The sequence below is a fragment of the Salvelinus fontinalis genome, chromosome 13 (assembly GCF_029448725.1).
Source record: "Salvelinus fontinalis isolate EN_2023a chromosome 13, ASM2944872v1, whole genome shotgun sequence".
NCBI classification, from domain to species: Eukaryota; Metazoa; Chordata; class Actinopteri; order Salmoniformes; family Salmonidae; genus Salvelinus; species Salvelinus fontinalis.
The window spans coordinates 3,401,350-3,429,161 of NC_074677.1; the positions used below are offsets into that span (position 1 = coordinate 3,401,350).

General features: G+C 46.0%; 1 protein-coding gene across 1 annotated transcript in view; it reads left to right on the plus strand.

Moving 5' to 3' along the window:
- Window positions 1–625: 625 nt before the first annotated feature.
- The window catches only part of LOC129867927 (nectin-1-like), a gene marked incomplete at its 5' end in the record, with an annotated part of 36,438 nt that continues 9,251 nt past the window's right edge, over window positions 626–27,812 (plus strand). The window contains 6 exons of the mRNA XM_055941415.1: window positions 626–757; window positions 835–951; window positions 17,747–17,888; window positions 18,482–18,599; window positions 20,097–20,278; window positions 27,304–27,421. Coding sequence (XP_055797390.1) covers window positions 626–757; window positions 835–951; window positions 17,747–17,888; window positions 18,482–18,599; window positions 20,097–20,278; window positions 27,304–27,421 — 809 coding nt within the window. The remainder of the gene's footprint in view (window positions 758–834; window positions 952–17,746; window positions 17,889–18,481; window positions 18,600–20,096; window positions 20,279–27,303; window positions 27,422–27,812) is intronic.

Genomic DNA, 27,812 nt, shown 5'->3' on the forward strand with positions numbered 1-27,812 from the left:
CTCTCCCCTTCTCTCTTTCTATCTCTCTATCTCTCTCCCCTTCCCTCCCTCTCTCTCTCTATCTCTCTCCCCTTCTCTCCCTCTCTCTCTCTATCTCTCTCCCCTTCTCTCTTTCTATCTCTCTCGCTCCCCTTCCCTCCCTCTCTCTCTCTATCTCTCTCCCCTTCTCTCCCTCTCCCTCTCTATCTCTCTCCCCTTCTCTCCCTCTCTCTCTCTATCTCTCTCCCCTTCTCTCTTTCTATCTCTCTCGCTCCCCTTCTCTCCCTCTCTCTCTCTCTTTCTCTCTCTTTCCCTCTCTCTCTCCCCCTTCTCTCTCTCTCTCTCTCTCTCTCTCTCTCTCTTTCTCTATCTCTATCTCTCTCTCTCTGATTCTCTATCTTCTTTCTCTCTTTCCTTCCCTACATGCTCTATTTTCCCAATGAGTGTGTGTGTGTGTGTGTGTGTGTGTGTGTGTGTCAGACAGGTAGGCTGTGCTCCTCTCTGTTCCTCAACTAAAGCTTAGGTCTAACCCTAATGAGCTCAGCTACAGAGCTGGCCTGATCCCGCTGGGTGACGGCGTACGTGTACGTGTGTGTGACCCTAACCGTAACCCCATTTAACTGAGCAGCAGTGTTTCTAACTTCTGTGTGTATTGTGTGTCCTAGGTGTGTGTGGTCAGTCAGTCCAGACGGAAGCCGGACAGTCAGGGTACGTGGGCTCTAAGGTGGATCTACCATGTATGTTTATCAACAGCATCCCACCTGTCAAGATCTCACAGGTAACCATCACACACACACACATGCAATCCATACAACATCTGCAAGAAGTTTGCCTTGAATTCTCCCCTCCCTCCAGGTGACATGGCAGAAGGTGATTAATGGAAAGAAACTGAACGTGGCCATAGCTAACCCGTCTCTAGGCGTGTCTGTGGCTCCGCCCTTCAAAGACAGAGTCAGCTTCAAAAACCCTGTGGTGAGGATGATGTGGTGTTGTAGTTGTGTTGTGGTTGTGTTGTGGTTGTGTGGTGGTTGTGTGGTGGTTGTGTGGTGGTTGTGTTGTGGTGGTGTGGTGGTTGTGTGGTGGTTGTGTGGTGGTTGTGTTGTGGTGGTGTGGTGGTTGTGTTGTGGTTGTGTTGTGGTTGTGTGGTGGTTGTGTGGTGGTTGTGTGGTGGTTGTGTGGTGGTTGTGTTGTGGTTGTGTTGTGGTTGTGTGGTGGTTGTGTGGTGGTTGTGTGGTGGTTGTGTTGTGGTTGTGTGGTGGTTGTGTGGTGGTTGTGTGGTGGTTGTGTTGTGGTTGTGTGGTGGTTGTGTTGTGGTTGTGTGGTGGTTGTGTTGTGGTTGTGTTGTGGTGGTTGTGTGGTGGTTGTGTGGTGGTTGTGTGGTGGTTGTGTTGTGGTTGTGTTGTGGTGTTTGGATTGTGGTGGTGTTGTGGTTGTGTTGTGGTTGTGTGGTGGTTGTGTTGTGGTTGTGTTGTGGTGGTTGGATTGTGGTGGTGTTGTGGTTGTGTTGTGGTTGTGTTGTGGTTGTGTGGTGGTTGTGTGGTGGTTGTGTGGTGGTTGTGTTGTGGTTGTGGTTGTGTGGTGGTTGTGTGGTGGTTGTGTTGTGGTTGTGGTTGTGTGGTGGTTGTGTGGTGGTTGTGTTGTGGTTGTGTTGTGGTTGTGTTGTGCTGTGTTGTGGTTGTGTGGTGGTTGTGTTGTGGTTGTGTTGTGTTGTGTTGTGGTTGTGTTGTGTTGTGGTTGTGTTGTGGTTGTGTTGTGTTGTGTTGTGGTTGTGTTGTGGTTGTGTTGTGGTTGTGGTTGTGTTGTGTTGTGGTTGTGTGTTGGTTGTGTTGTGGTTGTGTTGTGGTTGTGGTTGTGTGGTGGTTGTGTTGTGGTTGTTTTGTGGTTGTGTTGTGGTGGTGTTGTGGTTGTGCGGTGGTTGTGGTTGTGTGGTGGTTGTGTTGTGGTTGTGTTTTGGTTGTGTGTTGGTTGTGCTGTGGTTGTGTGGTGGTTGTGTGGTGGTTGTGTGGTGGTTGTGTTGTGGTTGTGTTGTGGTGGTGTTGTGGTTGTGTTGTGTTGTGTTGTGGTTGTGTGGTGGTTGTGTTGTGGTTGTGTTGTGTTGTGTTGTGGTTGTGTTGTGGTTGTGTTGTGGTTGTGTTGTGGTTGTGTTGTGTTGTGTTGTGGTTGTGTTGTGTTGTGTTGTGGTTGTGTTGTGTTGTGGTTGTGTTGTGGTTGTGTTGTGTTGTGTTGTGGTTGTGTTGTGGTTGTGTTGTGGTTGTGGTTGTGTTGTGTTGTGGTTGTGTGTTGGTTGTGTTGTGGTTGTGTTGTGGTTGTGGTTGTGTGGTGGTTGTGTTGTGGTTGTTTTGTGGTTGTGTTGTGGTGGTGTTGTGGTTGTGCGGTGGTTGTGGTTGTGTGGTGGTTGTGTTGTGGTTGTGTTTTGGTTGTGTGTTGGTTGTGCTGTGGTTGTGTGGTGGTTGTGTGGTGGTTGTGTGGTGGTTGTGTTGTGGTTGTGTTGTGGTGGTGTTGTGGTTGTGTTGTGTTGTGTTGTGGTTGTGTGGTGGTTGTGTTGTGGTTGTGTTGTGTTGTGTTGTGGTTGTGTTGTGGTTGTGTTGTGGTTGTGTTGTGGTTGTGTTGTGTTGTGTTGTGGTTGTGTGGTGGTTGTGTTGTGGTTGTGTTGTGGTTGTGTTGTGTTGTGTTGTGGTTGTGTGGTGGTTGTGTTGTGGTTGTGTTGTGTTGTGTTGTGGTTGTGTTGTGTTGTGGTTGTGTTGTGGTTGTGTTGTGTTGTGTTGTGGTTGTGTTGTGGTTGTGTTGTGGTTGTGGTGTGGTTGTGGTGTGGTTGTGTTGTGGTTGTGTTGTGGTTGTGTGGTGGTTGTGTTGTGGTTGTGTTGTGGTTGTATTGTGGTTGTGTTGTGGTTGTGTTGTGGTTGTGTGGTGGTTGTGTGGTGGTTGTGGTTGTGTTGTGGTTGTGTTGTGGTTGTGGTTGTGTTGTGGTTGTGTGGGGGTTGTGTTGTGGTTGTGTTGTGGTTGTGTTGTGGTTGTGTTGTGGTTGTGTTGTGGTTGTGGTTGTGTGGTGGTTGTGTTGTGGTTGTGTGGTGGTTGTGTGGTGGTTGTGTTGTGGTTGTGGTTGTGTGGTGGTTGTGTTGTGTTGTGGTTGTGTGGTGGTTGTGTTGTGGTTGTGTTGTGGTTATGTGGTGGTTGTGGTGTGGTTGTGTTGTGGTGGTGTTGTGGTGGTGTTGTGGTGGTGTTGTGGTGGTGTTGTGGTGGTGTTGTGGTTGTGTTGTGGTTGTGTGGTGGTTGTGTTGTGGTTGTCTTGTGGTTGTGTTGTGGTTGTGTGGTGGTTGTGTTGTGGTTGTGTGGTGGTTGTGGTTGTGTTGTGGTTGTGTTGTGGTTGTGTTGTGGTTGTGTTGTGGTTGTGGTTGTGTGGTGGTTGTGTTGTGGTTGTGTGGTGGTTGTGTGGTGGTTGTGTTGTGGTTGTGTGGTGGTTGTGTTGTGGTTGTGTTGTGGTTGTGTGGTGGTTGTGTTGTGGTTGTGTGGTGGTTGTGTGGTGGTTGTGTTGTGGTTGTGGTTGTGTGGTGGTTGTGTTGTGGTTGTGTGGTGGTTATGTGGTGGTTGTGGTGTGGTTGTGTTGTGGTTGTGTTGTGGTGGTGTTGTGGTTGTGTTGTGGTTGTGTTGTGGTTATGTGGTGGTTGTGTTGTGGTTGTGTTGTGGTTGTGTTGTGGTTGTGTGGTGGTTGTGTTGTGGTTGTGTGGTGGTTGTGTTGTGGTTGTGTTGTGGTTGTGTGGTGGTTGTGTGGTGGTTGTGTTGTGGTTGTGTTCTAACCTTGCCATGCAGTGTTGTGGTTGTCATTATGGTTATGTTGAGGTTGTTTTGTGGTTGTGGTTTTGTTGTGGTTGTGTTGTGGTTGTGTTGTGGTTGTGTTGTGGTTGTGTGGTGGTTGTGTTGTGGTTGTGTGGTGGTTGTTTGGTGGTTGTGTGGTGGTTGTGTTGTGGTTGTGTTCTAACCTTGCCATGCAGTCTTGTGGTTGTCATTATGGTTATGTTGAGGTTGTTTTGTGGTTATGTTGTGCTTGTGGTTGTGTGGTGGTTGGATTGTGGTTGTGTGGTGGTTGTGTGGTGGTTGTGTTGTGGTTGTGTGGTGGTTGTGTTGTGGTTGTGTTGTGGTTGTGTGGTGGTTGTGTTGTAGTTGTGTGGTGGTTGTGTGGTGGTTGTGTTGTGGTTGTGTTGTGGTTGTGTGGTGGTTGTGTTGTAGTAGTGTTGTGGTTTTGTTGTGGTGGTGTTGCGGATGTGTTGTAGTTGTGTTTTGGTTGTGTTGTGGTTGTGTTGTGGTTGTGTGGTGGTTGTGTGGTGGTTGTGTTGTGGTTGTGGTTGTGTGGTGGTTGTGTTGTGGTTGTGTGATGGTTGTGTGGTGGTTGTGTGGTGGTTGTGTGGTGGTTGTGTTGTGGTTGTGTTGTGTTGTGTTGTGGTTGTGTGGTGGTTGTGTTGTGGTTGTGTTGTGTTGTGTTGAGGTTGTGTTGTGGTTGTGTTGTGGTTGTGTTGTGGTTGTGTTGTGTTGTGTTGTGGTTGTGTTGTGGTTGTGTGGTGGTTGTGTTGTGGTTGTGTTGTGTTGTGTTGTGGTTGTGTTGTGTTGTGGTTGTGTTGTGGTTGTGTTGTGTTGTGTTGTGGTTGTGTTGTGGTTGTGTTGTGGTTGTGGTTGTGTTGTGTTGTGGTTGTGTTGTGGTTGTGTGTTGGTTGTGTTGTGGTTGTGTTGTGGTTGTGGTTGTGTGGTGGTTGTGTTGTGGTTGTTTTGTGGTTGTGTTGTGGTGGTGTTGTGGTTGTGCGGTGGTTGTGGTTGTGTTGTGGTTGTGTTTTGGTTGTGTGTTGGTTGTGCTGTGGTTGTGTTGTGGTTGTGTTGTGGTTGTGGTGTGGTTGTGTTGTGGTTGTGTTGTGGTTGTGTGGTGGTTGTGTTGTGGTTGTGTTGTGGTTGTATTGTGGTAGTGTTGTGGTTGTGTTGTGGTTGTGTGGTGGTTGTGTGGTGGTTGTGTGGTGGTTGTGGTTGTGTTGTGGTTGTGTTGTGGTTGTGGTTGTGTTGTGGTTGTGGTTGTGTTGTGGTTGTGTTGTGGTTGTGTTGTGGTTGTGTTGTGGTTGTGTTGTGGTTGTGGTTGTGTGGTGGTTGTGTTGTGGTTGTGTGGTGGTTGTGTGGTGGTTGTGTTGTGGTTGTGGTTGTGTGGTGGTTGTGTTGTGTTGTGGTTGTGGTTGTGGTTGTGTTGTGGTTGTGTTGTGGATATGTGGTGGTTGTGGTGTGGTTGTGTTGTGGTGGTGTTGTGGTGGTGTTGTGGTGGTGTTGTGGTTGTGTTGTGGTTGTGTGGTGGTTGTGTTGTGGTTGTTTTGTGGTTTTGTTGTGGTTGTGTGGTGGTTGTGTTGTGGTTGTGTTGTGGTTGTGTTGTGGTTGTGTGGTGGTTGTGTTGTGGTTGTGTGGTGGTTGTGTGGTGGTTGTGTTGTGGTTGTGGTTGTGGTTGTGTGGTGGTTGTGTTGTAGTAGTGTTGTGGTTTTGTTGTGGTGGTGTTGCGGATGTGTTGTAGTTGTGTTTTGGTTGTGTTGTGGTTGTGTTGTGGTTGTGTGGTGGTTGTGTGGTGGTTGTGTTGTGGTTGTGGTTGTGTGGTGGTTGTGTTGTGGTTGTGTGATGGTTGTGTGGTGGTTGTGTGGTGGTTGTGTGGTGGTTGTGTTGTGGTTGTGTTGTGTTGTGTTGTGGTTGTGTGGTGGTTGTGTTGTGGTTGTGTTGTGTTGTGTTGAGGTTGTGTTGTGGTTGTGTTGTGGTTGTGTTGTGGTTGTGTTGTGTTGTGTTGTGGTTGTGTTGTGGTTGTGTGGTGGTTGTGTTGTGGTTGTGTTGTGTTGTGTTGTGGTTGTGTTGTGTTGTGGTTGTGTTGTGGTTGTGTTGTGTTGTGTTGTGGTTGTGTTGTGGTTGTGTTGTGGTTGTGGTTGTGTTGTGTTGTGGTTGTGTTGTGGTTGTGTGTTGGTTGTGTTGTGGTTGTGTTGTGGTTGTGGTTGTGTGGTGGTTGTGTTGTGGTTGTTTTGTGGTTGTGTTGTGGTGGTGTTGTGGTTGTGCGGTGGTTGTGGTTGTGTTGTGGTTGTGTTTTGGTTGTGTGTTGGTTGTGCTGTGGTTGTGTTGTGGTTGTGTTGTGGTTGTGGTGTGGTTGTGTTGTGGTTGTGTTGTGGTTGTGTTGTGGTTGTGTGGTGGTTGTGTTGTGGTTGTGTTGTGGTTGTATTGTGGTAGTGTTGTGGTTGTGTTGTGGTTGTGTGGTGGTTGTGTGGTGGTTGTGTGGTGGTTGTGGTTGTGTTGTGGTTGTGTTGTGGTTGTGGTTGTGTTGTGGTTGTGGTTGTGTTGTGGTTGTGTTGTGGTTGTGTTGTGGTTGTGTTGTGGTTGTGTTGTGGTTGTGGTTGTGTGGTGGTTGTGTTGTGGTTGTGTGGTGGTTGTGTGGTGGTTGTGTTGTGGTTGTGGTTGTGTGGTGGTTGTGTTGTGTTGTGGTTGTGGTTGTGGTTGTGTGGTGGTTGTGTTGTGGTTGTGTTGTGGATATGTGGTGGTTGTGGTGTGGTTGTGTTGTGGTGGTGTTGTGGTGGTGTTGTGGTGGTGTTGTGGTTGTGTTGTGGTTGTGTGGTGGTTGTGTTGTGGTTGTTTTGTGGTTTTGTTGTGGTTGTGTGGTGGTTGTGTTGTGGTTGTGTTGTGGTTGTGTTGTGGTTGTGTGGTGGTTGTGGTTGTGTTGTGGTTGTGTTGTGGTTGTGGTGTGGTTGTGGTTGTGTGGTGGTTGTGTTGTGGTTGTGTGGTGGTTGTGTGGTGGTTGTGTTGTGGTTGTGGTTGTGGTTGTGTGGTGGTTGTGTTGTGGTTGTGTGGTGGTTATGTGGTGGTTGTGGTGTGGTTGTGTTGTGGTTGTGTTGTGGTTGTGTTGTGGTTGTGTTGTGGTTATGTGGTGGTTGTGTTGTGGTTGTGTTATGGTTGTGTTGTGGTTGTGTGGTGGTTGTGTTGTGGTTGTGTGGTGGTTGTGTTGTGGTTGTGTGGTGGTTGTGTTGTGGTTGTGTTGTGGTTGTGTTCTAACCTTGCCATGCAGTCATGTGGTTGTCATTATGGTTATGTTGAGGTTGTTTTGTGGTTGTGGTTTTGTTGTGGTTGTGTTGTGGTTGTGTTGTGGTTGTGTTGTGGTTGTGTTGTGGTTGTGTTGTGGTTGTGTTGTGGTTGTGTTGTGGTTATGTGGTGGTTGTGTTGTGGTTGTGTTGTGGTTGTGTTGTGGTTGTGTTGTGGTTGTGTTGTGGTTGTGTTGTGGTTGTGTGGTGGTTGTTTGGTGGTTGTGTGGTGGTTGTGTGGTGGTTGTGTTGTGGTTGTGTTCTAACCTTGCCATGCAGTCTTGTGGTTGTCATTATGGTTATGTTGAGGTTGTTTTGTGGTTATGTTGTGCTTGTGGTTGTGTGGTGGTTGGATTGTGGTTGTGTGGTGGTTGTGTGGTGGTTGTGTTGTGGTTGTGTGGTGGTTGTGTTGTGGTTGTGTTGTGGTTGTGTGGTGGTTGTGTTGTAGTTGTGTGGTGGTTGTGTGGTGGTTGTGTTGTGGTTGTGTTGTGGTTGTGTGGTGGTTGTGTTGTAGTTGTGTTGTGGTTGTGTTGTGGTGGTGTTGCGGTTGTGTTGTGGTTGTGTTTTGGTTGTGTTGTGGTTGTGTTGTGGTTGTGTGGTGGTTGTGTTGTAGTTGTGTTGTGGTTGTGTTGTGGTGGTGTTGCGGTTGTGTTGTGGTTGTGTTGTGGTTATGTTGAGGTTGTTTTGTGGTTATGTTGTGCTTGTGGTTGTGTGGTGGTTGTGTGGTGGTTGTGTTGTAGTTGTGTTGTGGTTGTGTTGTGGTGGTGTTGCGGTTGTGTTGTGGTTGTGTGGTGGTTGTGTTGTAGTTGTGTGGTGGTTGTGTGGTGGTTGTGTTGTGGTTGTGTTGTGGTTGTGTGGTGGTTGTGTTGTAGTTGTGTTGTGGTTGTGTTGTGGTGGTGTTGCGGTTGTGTGGTGGTTGTGTGGTGGTTGTGTGGTGGTTGTGTTGTGGTTGTGTGGTGGTTGTGTTGTGGTTGTATTGTGGTTGTGTTGTGGTTATGTGGTGGTTATGTTGTGGTTGTGTTGTGGTTGTGTTGTGGTTGTGTTGTGGTTGTGTTGTGGTTGTGTGGTGGTTGTGTTGTGGTTGTGTTGTGGTTGTATTGTGGTTGTGTTGTGGTTGTGTGGTGGTTGTGTGGTGGTTGTGTGGTGGTTGTGTTGTGGTTGTGTTGTGGTGTTTGGATTGTGGTGGTGTTGTGGTTGTGTTGTGGTTGTGTGGTGGTTGTGTTGTGGTTGTGTTGTGGTGGTTGGATTGTGGTGGTGTTGTGGTTGTGTTGTGGTTGTGTTGTGGTTGTGTGGTGGTTGTGTGGTGGTTGTGTGGTGGTTGTGTTGTGGTTGTGGTTGTGTTGTGGTTGTGTGGTGGTTGTGTTGTGGTTGTGGTTGTGTGGTGGTTGTGTGGTGGTTGTGTGGTGGTTGTGTGGTGGTTGTGGTTGTGTGGTGGTTGTGTGGTGGTTGTGTTGTGGTTGTGGTTGTGTGGTGGTTGTGCTGTGGTTGTGTGATGGTTGTGTGGTGGTTGTGTGGTGGTTGTGTGGTGGTTGTGTGGTGGTTGTGGTTGTGTGGTGGTTGTGTGGTGGTTGTGTTGTGGTTGTGGTTGTGTGGTGGTTGTGTTGTGGTTGTGTTGTGGTTGTGTTGTGGTTGTGGTTGTGTGGTGGTTGTGTTGTGGTTGTGTGGTGGTTGTGTGGTGGTTGTGTTGTGGTTGTGGTTGTGTGGTGGTTGTGTTGTGGTTGTGGTTGTGTGGTGGTTGTGTTGTGGTTGTGTGGTGGTTATGTGGTGGTTGTGGTGTGGTTGTGTTGTGGTTGTGTTGTGGTGGTGTTGTGGTTGTGTTGTGGTTGTGTTGTGGTTATGTGGTGGTTGTGTTGTGGTTGTGTTGTGGTTGTGTTGTGGTTGTGTGGTGGTTGTGTTGTGGTTGTGTGGTGGTTGTGTTGTGGTTGTGTTGTGGTTGTGTGGTGGTTGTGTGGTGGTTGTGTTGTGGTTGTGTTCTAACCTTGCCATGCAGTCATGTGGTTGTCATTATGGTTATGTTGAGGTTGTTTTGTGGTTGTGGTTTTGTTGTGGTTGTGTTGTGGTTGTGTTGTGGTTGTGTTGTGGTTGTGTGGTGGTTGTGTTGTGGTTGTGTGGTGGTTGTTAGGTGGTTGTGTGGTGGTTGTGTTGTGGTTGTGTTCTAACCTTGCCATGCAGTCTTGTGGTTGTCATTATGGTTATGTTGAGGTTGTTTTGTGGTTATGTTGTGCTTGTGGTTGTGTGGTGGTTGGATTGTGGTTGTGTGGTGGTTGTGTGGTGGTTGTGTTGTGGTTGTGTGGTGGTTGTGTTGTGGTTGTGTTGTGGTTGTGTGGTGGTTGTGTTGTAGTTGTGTGGTGGTTGTGTGGTGGTTGTGTTGTGGTTGTGTTGTGGTTGTGTGGTGGTTGTGTTGTAGTAGTGTTGTGGTTTTGTTGTGGTGGTGTTGCGGATGTGTTGTAGTTGTGTTTTGGTTGTGTTGTGGTTGTGTTGTGGTTGTGTGGTGGTTGTGTGGTGGTTGTGTTGTGGTTGTGGTTGTGTGGTGGTTGTGTTGTGGTTGTGTGATGGTTGTGTGGTGGTTGTGTGGTGGTTGTGTGGTGGTTGTGTTGTGGTTGTGTTGTGTTGTGTTGTGGTTGTGTGGTGGTTGTGTTGTGGTTGTGTTGTGTTGTGTTGAGGTTGTGTTGTGGTTGTGTTGTGGTTGTGTTGTGGTTGTGTTGTGTTGTGTTGTGGTTGTGTTGTGGTTGTGTGGTGGTTGTGTTGTGGTTGTGTTGTGTTGTGTTGTGGTTGTGTTGTGTTGTGGTTGTGTTGTGGTTGTGTTGTGTTGTGTTGTGGTTGTGTTGTGGTTGTGTTGTGGTTGTGGTTGTGTTGTGTTGTGGTTGTGTTGTGGTTGTGTGTTGGTTGTGTTGTGGTTGTGTTGTGGTTGTGGTTGTGTGGTGGTTGTGTTGTGGTTGTTTTGTGGTTGTGTTGTGGTGGTGTTGTGGTTGTGCGGTGGTTGTGGTTGTGTTGTGGTTGTGTTTTGGTTGTGTGTTGGTTGTGCTGTGGTTGTGTTGTGGTTGTGTTGTGGTTGTGGTGTGGTTGTGTTGTGGTTGTGTTGTGGTTGTGTTGTGGTTGTGTGGTGGTTGTGTTGTGGTTGTGTTGTGGTTGTATTGTGGTAGTGTTGTGGTTGTGTTGTGGTTGTGTGGTGGTTGTGTGGTGGTTGTGTGGTGGTTGTGGTTGTGTTGTGGTTGTGTTGTGGTTGTGGTTGTGTTGTGGTTGTGGTTGTGTTGTGGTTGTGTTGTGGTTGTGTTGTGGTTGTGTTGTGGTTGTGTTGTGGTTGTGGTTGTGTGGTGGTTGTGTTGTGGTTGTGTGGTGGTTGTGTGGTGGTTGTGTTGTGGTTGTGGTTGTGTGGTGGTTGTGTTGTGTTGTGGTTGTGGTTGTGGTTGTGTGGTGGTTGTGTTGTGGTTGTGTTGTGGATATGTGGTGGTTGTGGTGTGGTTGTGTTGTGGTGGTGTTGTGGTGGTGTTGTGGTGGTGTTGTGGTTGTGTTGTGGTTGTGTGGTGGTTGTGTTGTGGTTGTTTTGTGGTTTTGTTGTGGTTGTGTGGTGGTTGTGTTGTGGTTGTGTGGTGGTTGTGTTGTGGTTGTGTGGTGGTTGTGGTTGTGTTGTGGTTGTGTTGTGGTTGTGGTGTGGTTGTGGTTGTGTGGTGGTTGTGTTGTGGTTGTGTGGTGGTTGTGTGGTGGTTGTGTTGTGGTTGTGGTTGTGGTTGTGTGGTGGTTGTGTTGTGGTTGTGTGGTGGTTATGTGGTGGTTGTGGTGTGGTTGTGTTGTGGTTGTGTTGTGGTTGTGTTGTGGTTGTGTTGTGGTTATGTGGTGGTTGTGTTGTGGTTGTGTTATGGTTGTGTTGTGGTTGTGTGGTGGTTGTGTTGTGGTTGTGTGGTGGTTGTGTTGTGGTTGTGTGGTGGTTGTGTTGTGGTTGTGTTGTGGTTGTGTTCTAACCTTGCCATGCAGTCATGTGGTTGTCATTATGGTTATGTTGAGGTTGTTTTGTGGTTGTGGTTTTGTTGTGGTTGTGTTGTGGTTGTGTTGTGGTTGTGTTGTGGTTGTGTTGTGGTTGTGTTGTGGTTGTGTTGTGGTTGTGTTGTGGTTATGTGGTGGTTGTGTTGTGGTTGTGTTGTGGTTGTGTTGTGGTTGTGTTGTGGTTGTGTGGTGGTTGTGTTGTGGTTGTGTGGTGGTTGTTTGGTGGTTGTGTGGTGGTTGTGTGGTGGTTGTGTTGTGGTTGTGTTCTAACCTTGCCATGCAGTCTTGTGGTTGTCATTATGGTTATGTTGAGGTTGTTTTGTGGTTATGTTGTGCTTGTGGTTGTGTGGTGGTTGGATTGTGGTTGTGTGGTGGTTGTGTGGTGGTTGTGTTGTGGTTGTGTGGTGGTTGTGTTGTGGTTGTGTTGTGGTTGTGTGGTGGTTGTGTTGTAGTTGTGTGGTGGTTGTGTGGTGGTTGTGTTGTGGTTGTGTTGTGGTTGTGTGGTGGTTGTGTTGTAGTTGTGTTGTGGTTGTGTTGTGGTGGTGTTGCGGTTGTGTTGTGGTTGTGTTTTGGTTGTGTTGTGGTTGTGTTGTGGTTGTGTGGTGGTTGTGTTGTAGTTGTGTTGTGGTTGTGTTGTGGTGGTGTTGCGGTTGTGTTGTGGTTGTGTTGTGGTTATGTTGAGGTTGTTTTGTGGTTATGTTGTGCTTGTGGTTGTGTGGTGGTTGTGTGGTGGTTGTGTTGTAGTTGTGTTGTGGTTGTGTTGTGGTGGTGTTGCGGTTGTGTGGTGGTTGTGTTGTGGTTGTGTGGTGGTTGTGTTGTGGTTGTATTGTGGTTGTGTTGTGGTTATGTGGTGGTTATGTTGTGGTTGTGTTGTGGTTGTGTTGTGGTTGTGTTGTGGTTGTGTTGTGGTTGTGTGGTGGTTGTGTTGTGGTTGTGTTGTGGTTGTGTGGTGGTTGTGTGGTGGTTGTGTGGTGGTTGTGTTGTGGTTGTGTTGTGGTGTTTGGATTGTGGTGGTGTTGTGGTTGTGTTGTGGTTGTGTGGTGGTTGTGTTGTGGTTGTGTTGTGGTGGTTGGATTGTGGTGGTGTTGTGGTTGTGTTGTGGTTGTGTTGTGGTTGTGTGGTGGTTGTGTGGTGGTTGTGTGGTGGTTGTGTTGTGGTTGTGGTTGTGTTGTGGTTGTGTGGTGGTTGTGTTGTGGTTGTGGTTGTGTGGTGGTTGTGTGGTGGTTGTGTGGTGGTTGTGTGGTGGTTGTGGTTGTGTGGTGGTTGTGTGGTGGTTGTGTTGTGGTTGTGGTTGTGTGGTGGTTGTGTTGTGGTTGTGTGATGGTTGTGTGGTGGTTGTGTGGTGGTTGTGTGGTGGTTGTGTTGTGGTTGAGTTGTGGTGGTGTTGTGGTTGTGTTGTGTTGTGTTGTGGTTGTGTGGTGGTTGTGTTGTGGTTGTGTTGTGTTGTGTTGTGGTTGTGTTGTGGTTGTGTTGTGGTTGTGTTGTGGTTGTGTTGTGTTGTGTTGTGGTTGTGTGGTGGTTGTGTTGTGGTTGTGGTTGTGTGGTGGTTGTGTGGTGGTTGTGTTGTGGTTGTGGTTGTGTGGTGGTTGTGTGGTGGTTGTGTGGTGGTTGTGTGGTGGTTGTGGTTGTGTGGTGGTTGTGTGGTGGTTGTGTTGTGGTTGTGGTTGTGTGGTGGTTGTGTTGTGGTTGTGTGATGGTTGTGTGGTGGTTGTGTGGTGGTTGTGTGGTGGTTGTGTTGTGGTTGTGTTGTGGTGGTGTTGTGGTTGTGTTGTGTTGTGTTGTGGTTGTGTGGTGGTTGTGTTGTGGTTGTGTTGTGTTGTGTTGTGGTTGTGTTGTGGTTGTGTTGTGGTTGTGTTGTGGTTGTGTTGTGTTGTGTTGTGGTTGTGTGGTGGTTGTGTTGTGGTTGTGTTGTGGTTGTGTTGTGTTGTGTTGTGGTTGTGTGGTGGTTGTGTTGTGGTTGTGTTGTGTTGTGTTGTGGTTGTGTTGTGTTGTGGTTGTGTTGTGGTTGTGTTGTGTTGTGTTGTGGTTGTGTTGTGGTTGTGTTGTGGTTGTGGTTGTGTTGTGTTGTGGTTGTGTGTTGGTTGTGTTGTGGTTGTGTTGTGGTTGTGGTTGTGTGGTGGTTGTGTTGTGGTTGTTTTGTGGTTGTGTTGTGGTGGTGTTGTGGTTGTGCGGTGGTTGTGGTTGTGTGGTGGTTGTGTTGTGGTTGTGTTTTGGTTGTGTGTTGGTTGTGCTGTGGTTGTGTGGTGGTTGTGTGGTGGTTGTGTGGTGGTTGTGTTGTGGTTGTGTTGTGGTGGTGTTGTGGTTGTGTTGTGTTGTGTTGTGGTTGTGTGGTGGTTGTGTTGTGGTTGTGTTGTGTTGTGTTGTGGTTGTGTTGTGGTTGTGTTGTGGTTGTGTTGTGGTTGTGTTGTGTTGTGTTGTGGTTGTGTGGTGGTTGTGTTGTGGTTGTGTTGTGGTTGTGTTGTGTTGTGTTGTGGTTGTGTGGTGGTTGTGTTGTGGTTGTGTTGTGTTGTGTTGTGGTTGTGTTGTGTTGTGGTTGTGTTGTGGTTGTGTTGTGTTGTGTTGTGGTTGTGTTGTGGTTGTGTTGTGGTTGTGGTGTGGTTGTGGTGTGGTTGTGTTGTGGTTGTGTTGTGGTTGTGTGGTGGTTGTGTTGTGGTTGTGTTGTGGTTGTATTGTGGTAGTGTTGTGGTTGTGTTGTGGTTGTGTGGTGGTTGTGTGGTGGTTGTGGTTGTGTTGTGGTTGTGTTGTGGTTGTGGTTGTGTTGTGGTTGTGTGGGGGTTGTGTTGTGGTTGTGTTGTGGTTGTGTTGTGGTTGTGTTGTGGTTGTGTTGTGGTTGTGGTTGTGTGGTGGTTGTGTTGTGGTTGTGTGGTGGTTGTGTGGTGGTTGTGTTGTGGTTGTGGTTGTGTGGTGGTTGTGTTGTGTTGTGGTTGTGTGGTGGTTGTGTTGTGGTTGTGTTGTGGTTATGTGGTGGTTGTGGTGTGGTTGTGTTGTGGTGGTGTTGTGGTGGTGTTGTGGTGGTGTTGTGGTTGTGTTGTGGTTGTGTGGTGGTTGTGTTGTGGTTGTTTTGTGGTTGTGTTGTGGTTGTGTGGTGGTTGTGTTGTGGTTGTGTGGTGGTTGTGGTTGTGTTGTGGTTGTGTTGTGGTTGTGTTGTGGTTGTGTTGTGGTTGTGGTTGTGTGGTGGTTGTGTTGTGGTTGTGTGGTGGTTGTGTGGTGGTTGTGTTGTGGTTGTGGTTGTGTGGTGGTTGTGTTGTGGTTGTGGTTGTGGTTGTGTGGTGGTTGTGTTGTGGTTGTGTGGTGGTTATGTGGTGGTTGTGGTGTGGTTGTGTTGTGGTTGTGTTGTGGTGGTGTTGTGGTTGTGTTGTGGTTGTGTTGTGGTTATGTGGTGGTTGTGTTGTGGTTGTGTTGTGGTTGTGTTGTGGTTGTGTGGTGGTTGTGTTGTGGTTGTGTGGTGGTTGTGTTGTGGTTGTGTTGTTGTTGTGTGGTGGTTGTGTGGTGGTTGTGTTGTGGTTGTGTTCTAACCTTGCCATGCAGTCATGTGGTTGTCATTATGGTTATGTTGAGGTTGTTTTGTGGTTGTGGTTTTGTTGTGGTTGTGTTGTGGTTGTGTTGTGGTTGTGTGGTGGTTGTGTTGTGGTTGTGTGGTGGTTGTTTGGTGGTTGTGTGGTGGTTTTGTTGTGGTTGTGTTCTAACCTTGCCATGCAGTCTTGTGGTTGTCATTATGGTTATGTTGAGGTTGTTTTGTGGTTATGTTGTGCTTGTGGTTGTGTGGTGGTTGGATTGTGGTTGTGTGGTGGTTGTGTGGTGGTTGTGTTGTGGTTGTGTGGTGGTTGTGTTGTGGTTGTGTTGTGGTTGTGTGGTGGTTGTGTTGTAGTTGTGTGGTGGTTGTGTGGTGGTTGTGTTGCGGTTGTGTTGTGGTTGTGTGGTGGTTGTGTTGTAGTTGTGTTGTGGTTGTGTTGTGGTGGTGTTGCGGATGTGTTGTGGTTGTGTTTTGGTTGTGTTGTGGTTGTGTTGTGGTTGTGTGGTGGTTGTGTGGTGGTTGTGTTGTGGTTGTGGTTGTGTGGTGGTTGTGTTGTGGTTGTGTGATGGTTGTGTGGTGGTTGTGTGGTGGTTGTGTGGTGGTTGTGTTGTGGTTGTGTTGTGTTGTGTTGTGGTTGTGTGGTGGTTGTGTTGTGGTTGTGTTGTGTTGTGTTGAGGTTGTGTTGTGGTTGTGGTTGTGGTTGTGTTGTGGTTGTGTTGTGTTGTGTTGTGGTTGTGTTGTGGTTGTGTGGTGGTTGTGTTGTGGTTGTGTTGTGTTGTGGTTGTGTTGTGTTGTGGTTGTGTTGTGGTTGTGTTGTGGTTGTGTTGTGGTTGTGTTGTGGTTGTGGTTGTGTTGTGTTGTGGTTGTGTTGTGGTTGTGTGTTGGTTGTGTTGTGGTTGTGTTGTGGTTGTGGTTGTGTGGTGGTTGTGTTGTGGTTGTTTTGTGGTTGTGTTGTGGTGGTGTTGTGGTTGTGCGGTGGTTGTGGTTGTGTTGTGGTTGTGTTTTGGTTGTGTGTTGGTTGTGCTGTGGTTGTGTTGTGGTTGTGTTGTGGTTGTGGTGTGGTTGTGTTGTGGTTGTGTTGTGGTTGTGTTGTGGTTGTGTGGTGGTTGTGTTGTGGTTGTGTTGTGGTTGTATTGTGGTAGTGTTGTGGTTGTGTTGTGGTTGTGTGGTGGTTGTGTGGTGGTTGTGTGGTGGTTGTGGTTGTGTTGTGGTTGTGTTGTGGTTGTGGTTGTGTTGTGGTTGTGGTTGTGTTGTGGTTGTGTTGTGGTTGTGTTGTGGTTGTGTTGTGGTTGTGTTGTGGTTGTGTTGTGGTTGTGGTTGTGTGGTGGTTGTGTTGTGGTTGTGTGGTGGTTGTGTGGTGGTTGTGTTGTGGTTGTGGTTGTGTGGTGGTTGTGTTGTGTTGTGGTTGTGGTTGTGGTTGTGTGGTGGTTGTGTTGTGGTTGTGTTGTGGATATGTGGTGGTTGTGGTGTGGTTGTGTTGTGGTGGTGTTGTGGTGGTGTTGTGGTGGTGTTGTGGTTGTGTTGTGGTTGTGTGGTGGTTGTGTTGTGGTTGTTTTGTGGTTTTGTTGTGGTTGTGTGGTGGTTGTGTTGTGGTTGTGTGGTGGTTGTGTTGTGGTTGTGTGGTGGTTGTGGTTGTGTTGTGGTTGTGTTGTGGTTGTGTTGTGGTTGTGGTGTGGTTGTGGTTGTGTGGTGGTTGTGTTGTGGTTGTGTGGTGGTTGTGTGGTGGTTGTGTTGTGGTTGTGGTTGTGGTTGTGTGGTGGTTGTGTTGTGGTTGTGTGGTGGTTATGTGGTGGTTGTGGTGTGGTTGTGTTGTGGTTGTGTTGTGGTTGTGTTGTGGTTGTGTTGTGGTTATGTGGTGGTTGTGTTGTGGTTGTGTTATGGTTGTGTTGTGGTTGTGTGGTGGTTGTGTTGTGGTTGTGTGGTGGTTGTGTTGTGGTTGTGTGGTGGTTGTGTTGTGGTTGTGTTGTGGTTGTGTTCTAACCTTGCCATGCAGTCATGTGGTTGTCATTATGGTTATGTTGAGGTTGTTTTGTGGTTGTGGTTTTGTTGTGGTTGTGTTGTGGTTGTGTTGTGGTTGTGTTGTGGTTGTGTTGTGGTTGTGTTGTGGTTGTGTTGTGGTTGTGTTGTGGTTGTGTGGTGGTTGTGTTGTGGTTGTGTTGTGGTTGTGTTGTGGTTGTGTGGTGGTTGTGTTGTGGTTGTGTGGTGGTTGTTTGGTGGTTGTGTGGTGGTTGTGTGGTGGTTGTGTTGTGGTTGTGTTCTAACCTTGCCATGCAGTCTTGTGGTTGTCATTATGGTTATGTTGAGGTTGTTTTGTGGTTATGTTGTGCTTGTGGTTGTGTGGTGGTTGTGTTGTGGTGGTGTTGTGGTGGTGTTGTGGTGGTGTTGTGGTTGTGTTGCGGTTGTGTTGTGGTTGTGTTGCGGTTGTGTTGTGGTTGTGTTTTGGTTGTGTTGTGGTTGTGTTGTGGTTGTGTGGTGGTTGTGTTGTAGTTGTGTTGTGGTTGTGTTGTGGTGGTGTTGCGGTTGTGTTGTGGTTGTGTTGTGGTTATGTTGAGGTTGTTTTGTGGTTATGTTGTGCTTGTGGTTGTGTGGTGGTTGTGTGGTGGTTGTGTTGTAGTTGTGTTGTGGTTGTGTTGTGGTGGTGTTGCGGTTGTGTGGTGGTTGTGTTGTGGTTGTGTGGTGGTTGTGTTGTGGTTGTATTGTGGTTGTGTTGTGGTTATGTGGTGGTTATGTTGTGGTTGTGTTGTGGTTGTGTTGTGGTTGTGTTGTGGTTGTGTTGTGGTTGTGTGGTGGTTGTGTTGTGGTTGTGTTGTGGTTGTATTGTGGTTGTGTTGTGGTTGTGTGGTGGTTGTGTTGTGGTTGTGTTGTGATTGTGTTGTGGTTGTGTTGTGGTTATGTGGTGGTTGTGTTGTGGTTGTGTTGTGGTTGTGTTGTGGTTGTGTTGTGGTTGTGTGGTGGTTGTGTTGTGGTTGTGTTGTGGTTGTGTGGTGGTTGTGTTGTGGTTGTGTTGTGGTTGTGTTGTGGTTGTGTGGTGGTTGTGTTGTGGTTGTGTTCTAACCTTGCCATGCAGTCTTGTGGTTGTCATTATGGTTATGTTGAGGTTGTTTTGTGGTTGTGTTGTGGTGGTTGGATTGTGGTTACGTTGTGGTTGTGAATGGGTTGTGTTGTGGTTGTGGTTGGTCTCTAAATATATGGCTCTGATGTTAAGGTGCGGAGGAAAACTCCGTCCCTGGAGGACACCACTCTGACCCTCTCGTCTCTGCGACTGTCTGACGAGGCCAGATACATCTGTGAATACACCACCTTCCCTGCTGGCAACCGCGAAAACACGGTCAACCTCACAGTCTACGGTAAGACTACAACACAGCCACTATGCGGATGTCAGCCACGACGGGTTAACTCTCAATCTGATTGAATAGAGGCCAATGTTTCTGCGTTCACAGAGATTGCATTCACGGTCAATGCTGCTTTCAGTATGTCGGCTCAATGGTGAATGCGCATAAAGATGGCAGAATTCAGATATGACGTCCTTGTTTTAGCGTTATCCACTGAGTCTTGAAGATGAAATTGGGATCATGTATACTGTGCTAATGAACAACAAAAAAAAAAGAGTAATGGAGAGCAATGCACAATGCAGTGAATTTACCAAAATGAGGAATTTGTGTTTAGTGCAGGGGGATCATCATCTTTATGCAACTCCGCTATTAAAAATGGACTTTAAAAGCCACATTGTCTACAACCAACGATGGGATTGAATCCTGGCCTGAGGATTGTATAATGATTGAATCCCGGCCTGTGTAATATGTCATGTGATATCCTTGGGGCCTGTACACCACATTTCTTGTAACTCAAATTATGTCTAGCAGCTATGTTGCTGTGATGTGATTTGACAAACTTTTGCTGTGCTGTGTTTGGCCAAGTTGTGATTTTGTTGTTGGTCCAGCCCGACCTTTGACCCAGATGAGTTTGTCGACACCCACACTGGTAGCTCGATCGTCCAATCTGAAGACGCCGGTCGCCACCTGCCTCTCGGCCAATGGGAAGCCTCCAGGAACCATCAGGTGGGACGCCAGGGTGTGTGTTTGTTTGTGTGTAAACAGCTCTCACAGAGTAACATTTCAAATAGATGGAAAAATCTGTGGAATAGGTAAAGATGGGTTAGGGTTAGCGATTGAATCACTCTACGAAGGTAGTGTCGCTAGGTGCACTCCTTACACCGATACCCAGTACCCAGATGTACTCCGATGTTATGATTGTAAAACCGTGTAGTGTTCAGGAGGCTTAAGACAGGAGATGTGATTGACCTGCACACTTTGACACTCTAAAGCTTTATGAAACAGTTTGACACTCTAAAGCTTTATGAAACAGTTTGACACTCTAAAGCTGTATGAAACAGTTTGATACTCTAAAGCTGTATGAAACAGTTTGACACTCTAAAGCTTCATGAAACAGTTTGACACTCTAAAGCTTTATGAAACAGTTTGACACTCTAAAGCTTCATGAAACAGTTTGACACTCTAAAGCTTCATGAAACAGTTTGACACTCTAAAGCTTCATGAAACAGTTTGACACTCTAAAGCTTCATGAAACAGTTTGATACTCTAAAGCTGTATGAAACAGTTTGACACTCTAAAGCTGTATGAAACAGTTTGACACTCTAAAGCTTCATGAAACAGTTTGACACTCTAAAGCTTCATGAAACAGTTTGACACTCTAAAGCTTCATGAAACAGTTTGACACTCTAAAGCTTCATGAAACAGTTTGATACTCTAAAGCTGTATGAAACAGTTTGACACTCTAAAGCTTTATGAAACAGTTTGATACTCTAAAGCTGTATGAAACAGTTTGACACTCTAAAGCTTCATGAAACAGTTTGACACTCTAAAGCTGTATGAAACAGTTTGAAAATAAAGCTTTATGAAACAGTTTGAAAATAAAGCTTTATGAAACAGTTTGACACCCCAAAGCTGTATGAAACAGTTTGACACCCCAAAGCTGTATGAAACAGTTTGACACTCTAAAGCTTCATGAAACAGTTTGACACTCTAAAGCTTCATGAAACAGTTTGAAAATAAAGCTTTATGAAACAGTTTGATACTTCAAAGCTTTATGAAACAGTTTGATACTTCAAAGCTTTATGAAACAGTTTGATACTTCAAAGCTCTATGACACAGTTTGATACTTCAAAGCTTTATGAAACAGTTTGATACTTCAAAGCTCTATGACACAGTTTGAAACTCTAAAGCTCTATGACACAGTTTGAAACTCTAAAGCTCTATGACACAGTTTGAAACTCTAAAGCTCTATGAAACATATTGACACTCTAAAGCTTTATGCAACATAATCTCTCCAAAGTAAAAATTCAGACATTAATGATTCAAAGTTTTCTCGAAGGTTTGATCCCAAACAGTGAACGTATCAGTAGCTGTTGCTAGCTTCAAATGTTATATGGACGTTTATTTCCTGACTGCTTTGTGTGTGTGTTTGTTTTTCTCTGTGTGTCTGTGTGTGTTTCTCTCTTTGTGTTTGTGTGTTCATGTGTGTGTGTGTGTGAGCAGGTGGGAGACGCGTGTGCGTGGTGAGGCGACCACCCAGGAGATCCGTAACTCTGATGGGACGATCACGGTGCGAAGCGACTTCATCCTAGTACCCAGCAAGAACACACACCTGGAGACACTCACCTGTATCACCTCCTATAACCAGGAGACATACACCGACTCTGTCACGCTGGACATACAGTGTAGGACACACACACACACATACAACATACTCTCTCACACACACACACACACACACACACACACACACACACACACACACACACACACACACACACACACACACACACACACACACACACACACACACACACACACACACACACACACACACATACATCAGGGTTGGGATCAATTCCAATTGAATTTAAAATTCTGATTAAAACTTCTTCTCAATAGGGGGGTGCTGTTTGCACTTTGTAATAATTTCATTCCCAAATTAAACTGCCTCGTACTCAATTCTTGCTCGTACAATATGCATATTATTATTACTATTGGATAGAAAACACTCTCTAGTTTCTAAAACCGTTTGAATTATATCTGTGAGTAAAACAGAACTCGAGTTAGAGCATTTTTCCTATGAGGATGTGAGAATGCAGAATTATGCAAGCTGTTCTCAGGTCAGTTTATTAATTTGCCTGTCTTCTATTGGTTGAGATGCACTGCATACGCCTTCCCCTGGATGTCAGCGAATAGTGAGATTTGAAATGGAGTCTCTAGGCAGATCTGAGAGGTTATAAATAGCTTGGGAACGAAGGGTCCGGTCTTTGTTCACTTCGCTCTGACGCAGGAAGGACCTTGGCATGTCGTAGTAGAAAGCTCCGGTTATAGCTCTTAGATATATCCGGCTCTGTTTTTATTCGATATAGCTGTTAAAGACATCATAATGTTGTTATTTTAAACCGAGTTATATCAGTTTATGTCAGTATATTGCGATTTTCGGATATTTATTAGTGTTGCGTTCTAGGGAGTTGGTGATGTCTGGCCCACATGGCTAATGTTTACTGCTAATTGCAACGTTGAAGACTACATTCTACAACCGAGCAACGATTCTTTTGGACAAAGGACAACTTTCCCAAGATTCTGATGGAAGCACATCAAAAAGTAAGAACTATTTATGCTGTTAATTCGTTGTTCTGTTGAAAAATGTAAAATGCATAATCCGCCATTATTTTCCGTGCGGTCTCGCTTTAACGCACGCTGTATGTCGTAGTAACGTTAATTTTAAAAATCTAACACAGTGGTTGCATTAAGAACTAATGTATCTTTCATTTGCTGTCCAACCTGTATTTTTTTGTCAAGTTTATGATTAGTTATCGATTAGAATAGGTGCCTCTCCCAAGATTTCTCCTGACATTTTCTTTGCAGCTTGGCTACTTTTCTCATTGTATAACCACGATTTGTGCCGCTAAATATGCACATTTTCGAACAAACTCTATATGTATTGTGTAATATGATGTTATAGGACTGTCATCTGAAGAATTCTGAGCAGGTCAGTGAAAAAATGTATATCTTTTGCTGGGTTATGCGTTATCGCTATTTTTGGCTTGAATCAATGCTGTTGTGTGGTTTGCTATTGTGGTAAGCTAATATAATGCTATATTGTGTTTTCGCTGTAAAACACTTTAAAAAATCTGAAATATTGGCTGGATTCACAAGATCTTTGTCTTTCATTTGCTGTACACTGTGTATTTTTCAGAAATGTTTTATGATGAGTATTTAGGTATTTCACGTTGCTCTCTGTAGTTATTCTAGTCGCTTTGGTGAGAGTTGTGATGGTGGCTGCAATGGTAAACTATGATTTATACCTGAAATATGCACATTTTTCTAACAAAACATATGCTATACAATAAATATGTTATCAGACTGTCATCTGATGAAGTTGTTTCTTGGTTAGTGGCTATTTATATCTTTATTTGGTCGAATCTGTGATAGCTACCTATGCAGGAAAAAAATGGTGGAGTAAAAAAAGTGGTGTCTTTTGCTAACGTGGTTAGCTAATCGATTTACATATTGTGTCTTCCCTGTAAAACATTTTAAAAATCAGAAATCATGGCTGGATTCACAAGATGTGTATCTTTCATCTGGTGTCTTGGACTTGTGATTTAATGATATTTAGATGCTAGTATTTACTTGTGACGCAATGCTAGGCTATGCTAGTCAGCTTTTTTACTGATGGGGGTGCTCCCGGATCCGGGATTTGGAGGAATTAGAGGTTAAATTATTGAATTCGCTCATGACATGGAGAATACATGTTGAATTCAATTCGAATTCCAACAATAATTAAGTTATGACATTTTATTTGAATTGGAAAACATGTAATCTTTGAAAATGAATTTAATTGGAATTCAGTATTTTTACATTCCCCAGTTTATGGAGTTAAATGCACATAGTATCAAACATTGAATGCAGGATATGTTTTAAATAATTTAAACCTAATTTCAACTGTTTCTATATGTCCAGTATAGCTAGGCTTTCTGAACAGTGACATGATCGGCCTGAAAGGTCTGTGTACTTTTCAACATTTCCTATTAGATGACAAGATAAAAATACAGAAAGGTTAGTTCTTTGTTTATTTGATTTGAATCTGAAATCAAATACATAAAAGTTTTTTTATTTTTATTGTCTAAAGGAAATATGAACTGAAAAACGGAACAATGATTTGATTATTCAAATGTTGTGTTTTTAATTATCGGTTCTGGTTTCGATCCGTGCACCGTAAGTTTTTGCCAATTAGTAGGCGTGGCTTCTTGACAACGCAGAAAATGAGAAATGGGTCATTCATCATGTTTTTGATCTGATAAAGTTATTTTAAATATTTTTTCTCATTCCAATGATTTGATGATTGACAGTCACTGCAGTTGGTCATGTGACCAGTCCTGAGTCCATATTGATCTAGGTCAGTGAGTCAGTCCACAACATTTACAACCTTAACGCCTAACCTATTGTCATGTTCTGACCTTAGTTCCTTTTTATGTCTCTATTTTCGTTTGGCCAGGGTGTGAGTTGGGGTGGGCATTCTATGTTTTGTTCTATGTTTTGTATTTCTGTGTTTGGCCTGGTATGGTTCCCAATCAGAGGCAGTTGTCAATCGTTGTCTCTGATTGAGAACCATACTTAGGTAGCCTGTTCCCACCCGTGTTTGTGGGTAGTTGTTTCCTGTTTTGTGTCACCTGATAGGACTGTTTCGATTTTCGTTGTTTCACTTTTGTTATTTTGTATTCAGTGTTCAGTTGTAGTAAATTTAACATGGACATGTACCACGCTGCAGTTTGGGCCGATCTTTCATATTCCTCATCAGACGAGGACGACGATCGTTACAGAACTACCCACCAAAAAAGGACCAAGCAGCGTGGTAAGGAGGAGCAGCGCGATCTGGAGAAATGGACATGGGAGGAGGTATTGGACGGCAAGGGACCCTGGGCACAGGCTGGGGAATATCGCCGCCCCAAAGAAGAACTGGAGGCAGCTAAAGCTGAGCGGCGGCGATATGAGGTAAGGCAGCGCAACAGGCACGAGGGGAGATTGACGGAGTCAGGCGATAGACCTGAGCCAACTCCCCGTGCTTACCGGAAGAAGCGTAGTACTGGTCAGGCACCGTGTTATGCGGTCAAGCGCACGGTGTCGCCAGTACGCGCTCATAGCCCGGAGCGCTATAGGCCAGCCCCCCGCAAGGGCCATGCGAGAGTGAGCATCCAGCCAGAGCGCATTGTGCCGGCTCAGTGTGTTTGGTCTCCGGTACGCCGTTTCGGCCCAGGGTATTCTGCGCCGGCTCTGCGTGCTGTGTCTCCGGGGCGCTGGGAGGGTGCAGTGCGCCCTAAGCCTGCGCTCCGCCCGTGCCGGGCGAATGTGGGCATTGAGCCTAAGGGAGAGGTGCGAGTGGTATGCACCAGATCTCCAGTGCTCCCCCACAGCCCGGTTCAACCTGTCCCTGCACTCTGGAGGGTCCGGGCTAGAGTGGTCATCCAGCCTGGAGGATTGGTGCCAAGGCTGTGCACCAGAGTTTCAGTGCTCCCCCACCGCCCGGTCTATCCGGTGCCTCCTCCACGCACCAGGCCTCCTGTAGGTCTCCCCAGCCTGGTGGATCCTGTGGCAGCCCCACGCACCAGGCTGTCTCTCCGTCTCCTCCCTCCAGGTTCTCTCTCCAGTCCAGCGCTGCCAGAGTCTCCCGCCTGTCCGGCGCTGCCGGAGTCTCCCGCCTGTCCGGCGCTGCCGGAGTGTCCCTCCTATTCGGGGCCCGCTGTAAGGGTCCCCAGTCCGGGTTCGGCGGCGAGGGTCGCCACTCCAGAGGCGCCACATAAGTGGGCCAAGACTAAGGTGGAGTGGGGTCTACGTCCCGCACCAGAGCCGCCACCGCGGTGAAATGCCCACCCAGACCCTGCCCTATAGGTTCAGGTTTAGCGGCCGGAGTCCGCACGTTTGGGGGGGGGGGGGGGGGGGGGATACTGTCACGCCCTGACCTTAGTCCCTTGTTTATGTCTCTATTTTGGTTTGGTCAGGGCGTGAGTTGGGGTGGGCATTCTATGTTTTGTTCTATGTTTTGTATTTCTGTGTTTGGCCTGGTATGGTTCCCAATCAGAGGCAGTTGTCAATCGTTGTCTCTGATTGAGAACCATACTTAGGTAGCCTGTTCCCACCCGTGTTTGTGGGTAGTTGTTTCCTGTTTTGTGTCACCTGATAGGACTGTTTCGATTTTCGTTGTTTCACTTTTGTTATTTTGTATTCAGTGTTCAGTTGTAATAAATTTAACATGGACACAAACCACGCTGCAGTTTGGTCCGATTTTTCATATTCCTCATCAGACGAGGACGACGATCGTTACACCTATAGCCTATATAATTGTTGATAGGCTCTATAATATGCCACCAATCTCCACAAGCTTCAGTGCCAACAAGCTAATACAACATGACAACACGGGCAAACAGCCGCGGTCTGGTCAAATTCACACGTCATGACCAATGATCTATACAGTGGTTATGAACTTGGAGTTTTTTTTAATTTTGCCTATGTCAGGATCTGGCCATTTGTGATGAGCCTATAAGCTAGATCCAATAATAAGGTATGATAGAATACCTCTGTCCACGGACCTATAGCATATGACCTGCCCTTTAAAACTCTGATGCACAACCATGCGTAAAAGGGTCCTGGAGGGCAGGCAGTGTGCCCCAGGTGATGCGTTGGGCAGACCGCACCACTCTCTGGAGAACCCTACGGTTGTGGGCGGTGCAGTTACCGTACCAGGCGGTGATACAGCCCGACAGAATGCTCTCAATTGTGCATCTGTAAATGTTTGTGAGGGTTTTAGGTGGCAAGACAAATTTCTTCAGCCTCCTGAGGTTAAAGAGGCACTGTTGTGCCTTCTTCACCACACTGTCTGTGTGGGTGGACCATTTCAGTTTGTCAGTGATGTGTACACCGAGGAACTTGAAGCTTTCCACCTTCTCCACTGTGGTCTCGTTGATGTGGATAGGGGGGTGCTCCCTCTGCTGTTTCCTGAAATCCATGATCATCTTCTTTGTTTTGTTGATGTTGAGTGAGAAGTTATTTTCCTGACACCACACTCCCAGAGCCCTCACCTCCTCCCTGTAAGCTGTCTCGTCATTGTTGGTAATCAAACCTACTACTGTCGTCTGCAAACTTGATGATTGAGTTGGAGGCGTGCATGAACATGCAGTCATGGGTGAACAGGGAGTACAGGAAGGGGCTGAGCACGCACCCTTGTGGGGCCCCAGTGTTGAGGGTCAGCAAAGTGGTGGTGTTGTTTCCTACCTTCACCACCTGGGGGCTGCCCATCAGGAAGTCCAGGACCCATTTGCACAGGGCGGGGTTCAGACCCAGGGCCTCAAGCTTAATGATGAGCTTGGAGGGTACTATGGTGTTGAATGCTGAGCTATAGTCAATGAACAGCCTTCTTACATTGGTCCACAACTGGTTCCATGACCATCCCAGGTTTACAATTTTCTATTTCCCACCATATTCCCAATTTTTCAACCCAATTGAGGAATTTCAGCATGGTGGTGGAAGATGTATGATCTCAAACCCCATGAACGTATGGCCCTTCTCCAGACAATAGAGGAGGCATGTGGTGACATTCCACCAGAGTCAGGGGTGGATGCATCATGCCAAGGAGAATATCGCCTGTGATGTTTATGAAAATCTGTGGCCGGACCAGAACAGCAGACATGACTCATTTTGTTTTCACAATGGAGTATTTGTTTATGATTTGATTGTATTTTCACAGTTTCTTTATATATTTCATGCAATTGATCTATTTGTCTTCCTTTCCATATGCAAAATATATTTACTTTACGTTTGTGTTTTTACTGTATGTGTGCTTACAGTATGCTGTTTGACATGTATTGAGTCATGTTGAATTGAAAAACTTACATTTTTGCATTTGTGTTCCTTGTTTGAGTACACAAACAATATACAGTATAACAACAACATATTAGTCTTTACACTGAAACAGGTTGTGATAGTAGAGTTTTGAATATATACTAATGTAACAATAGGTCACCTTAGTGTGATCTCAGTCGTCACTAAATTAGGTTCATTTGATGTGCGTGTGTGTATGTGTCATTTGTATACAGAGTTTCATTTTGAGTACAGGATTTTGATTGCTGTGTTTCATTTTGCAAGATGTCTGTGGGGTTTGGGGAAATTGGTTAACTGTTTTGTCTTTAGAGGTTTGAGTATCTGAGATTCAGTTTCAGCAAAGGTGTGCTAACATTTGAGAAAAACTGTAAGATGTCATTGAAAATAAATGCAATTTTTACATTTACATTTACATTTAAGTCATTTAGCAGACGCTCTTATCCAGAGCGACTTACAAATTGGTGCATTCACCTAATGACATCCAGTGGAACAGCCACTTTACAATAGTGCATCTAAATCTTTTAAGGGGGGGGGGGGGCAGAAGGATTGCTTTATCCTATCCTAGGTATTCCTTGAAGAGGTGGGGGTTTTTTCCAATTTTTCCAATGATTGAATTGTAATTGTAGCTTACTTCAATTAGAATTGAGCCCAACCCTGATACATACATTCACATACACGCCAGTGCACATACACACGCCAGTACACATGCCCACACACACTTTCACTGTCCCACTGACTTACTCACTTGTGCAAATTACTGTGCGTGGCTCTGGATAAAAGTGTCTGCTAAATGGCATATATGAAAGTATTCTATATGATTATTTTACATCAGATGAACCAGAGGTGTCAGTGGAGGGGTTCGATGGGAACTGGTACCTGGACCGTCAGAATGTTGAGCTCACATGTCTGACCGACGCCAACCCACCTGTCTCTCTGTTCCAGTGGAGAATGTGAGTAACCCCTGACCTATAACCCCTAACCCCTAACCCTAAGCGTAATTGAGTATACCAGTGTCATAGCGATATGAAAAAAGGGCGCTAGATGGATGTAGCTTGTTTTAGCATGGACAGCACCATTGAGGAATTTTATGATAGTCAAAAGATGGGGCTTCCTATAGGTTAAGGAAGGATCACTAAATTCCATCCAGGTCATCAGGAGTGATCAGCCAATGAATTATACTGCTGAGAAAACATTCCATAACTGCAGGTGAAAGTAAATCAGCAACCCTGTCTTCATACCTGTTCAGACAACATCCTCCAGGGGGCAGTAAATCACCAACCTTGTCTTTATACCTGTTCAGACAACACCCTCCAGGGGGCAGTAAATCAGCAACCCTGTCTT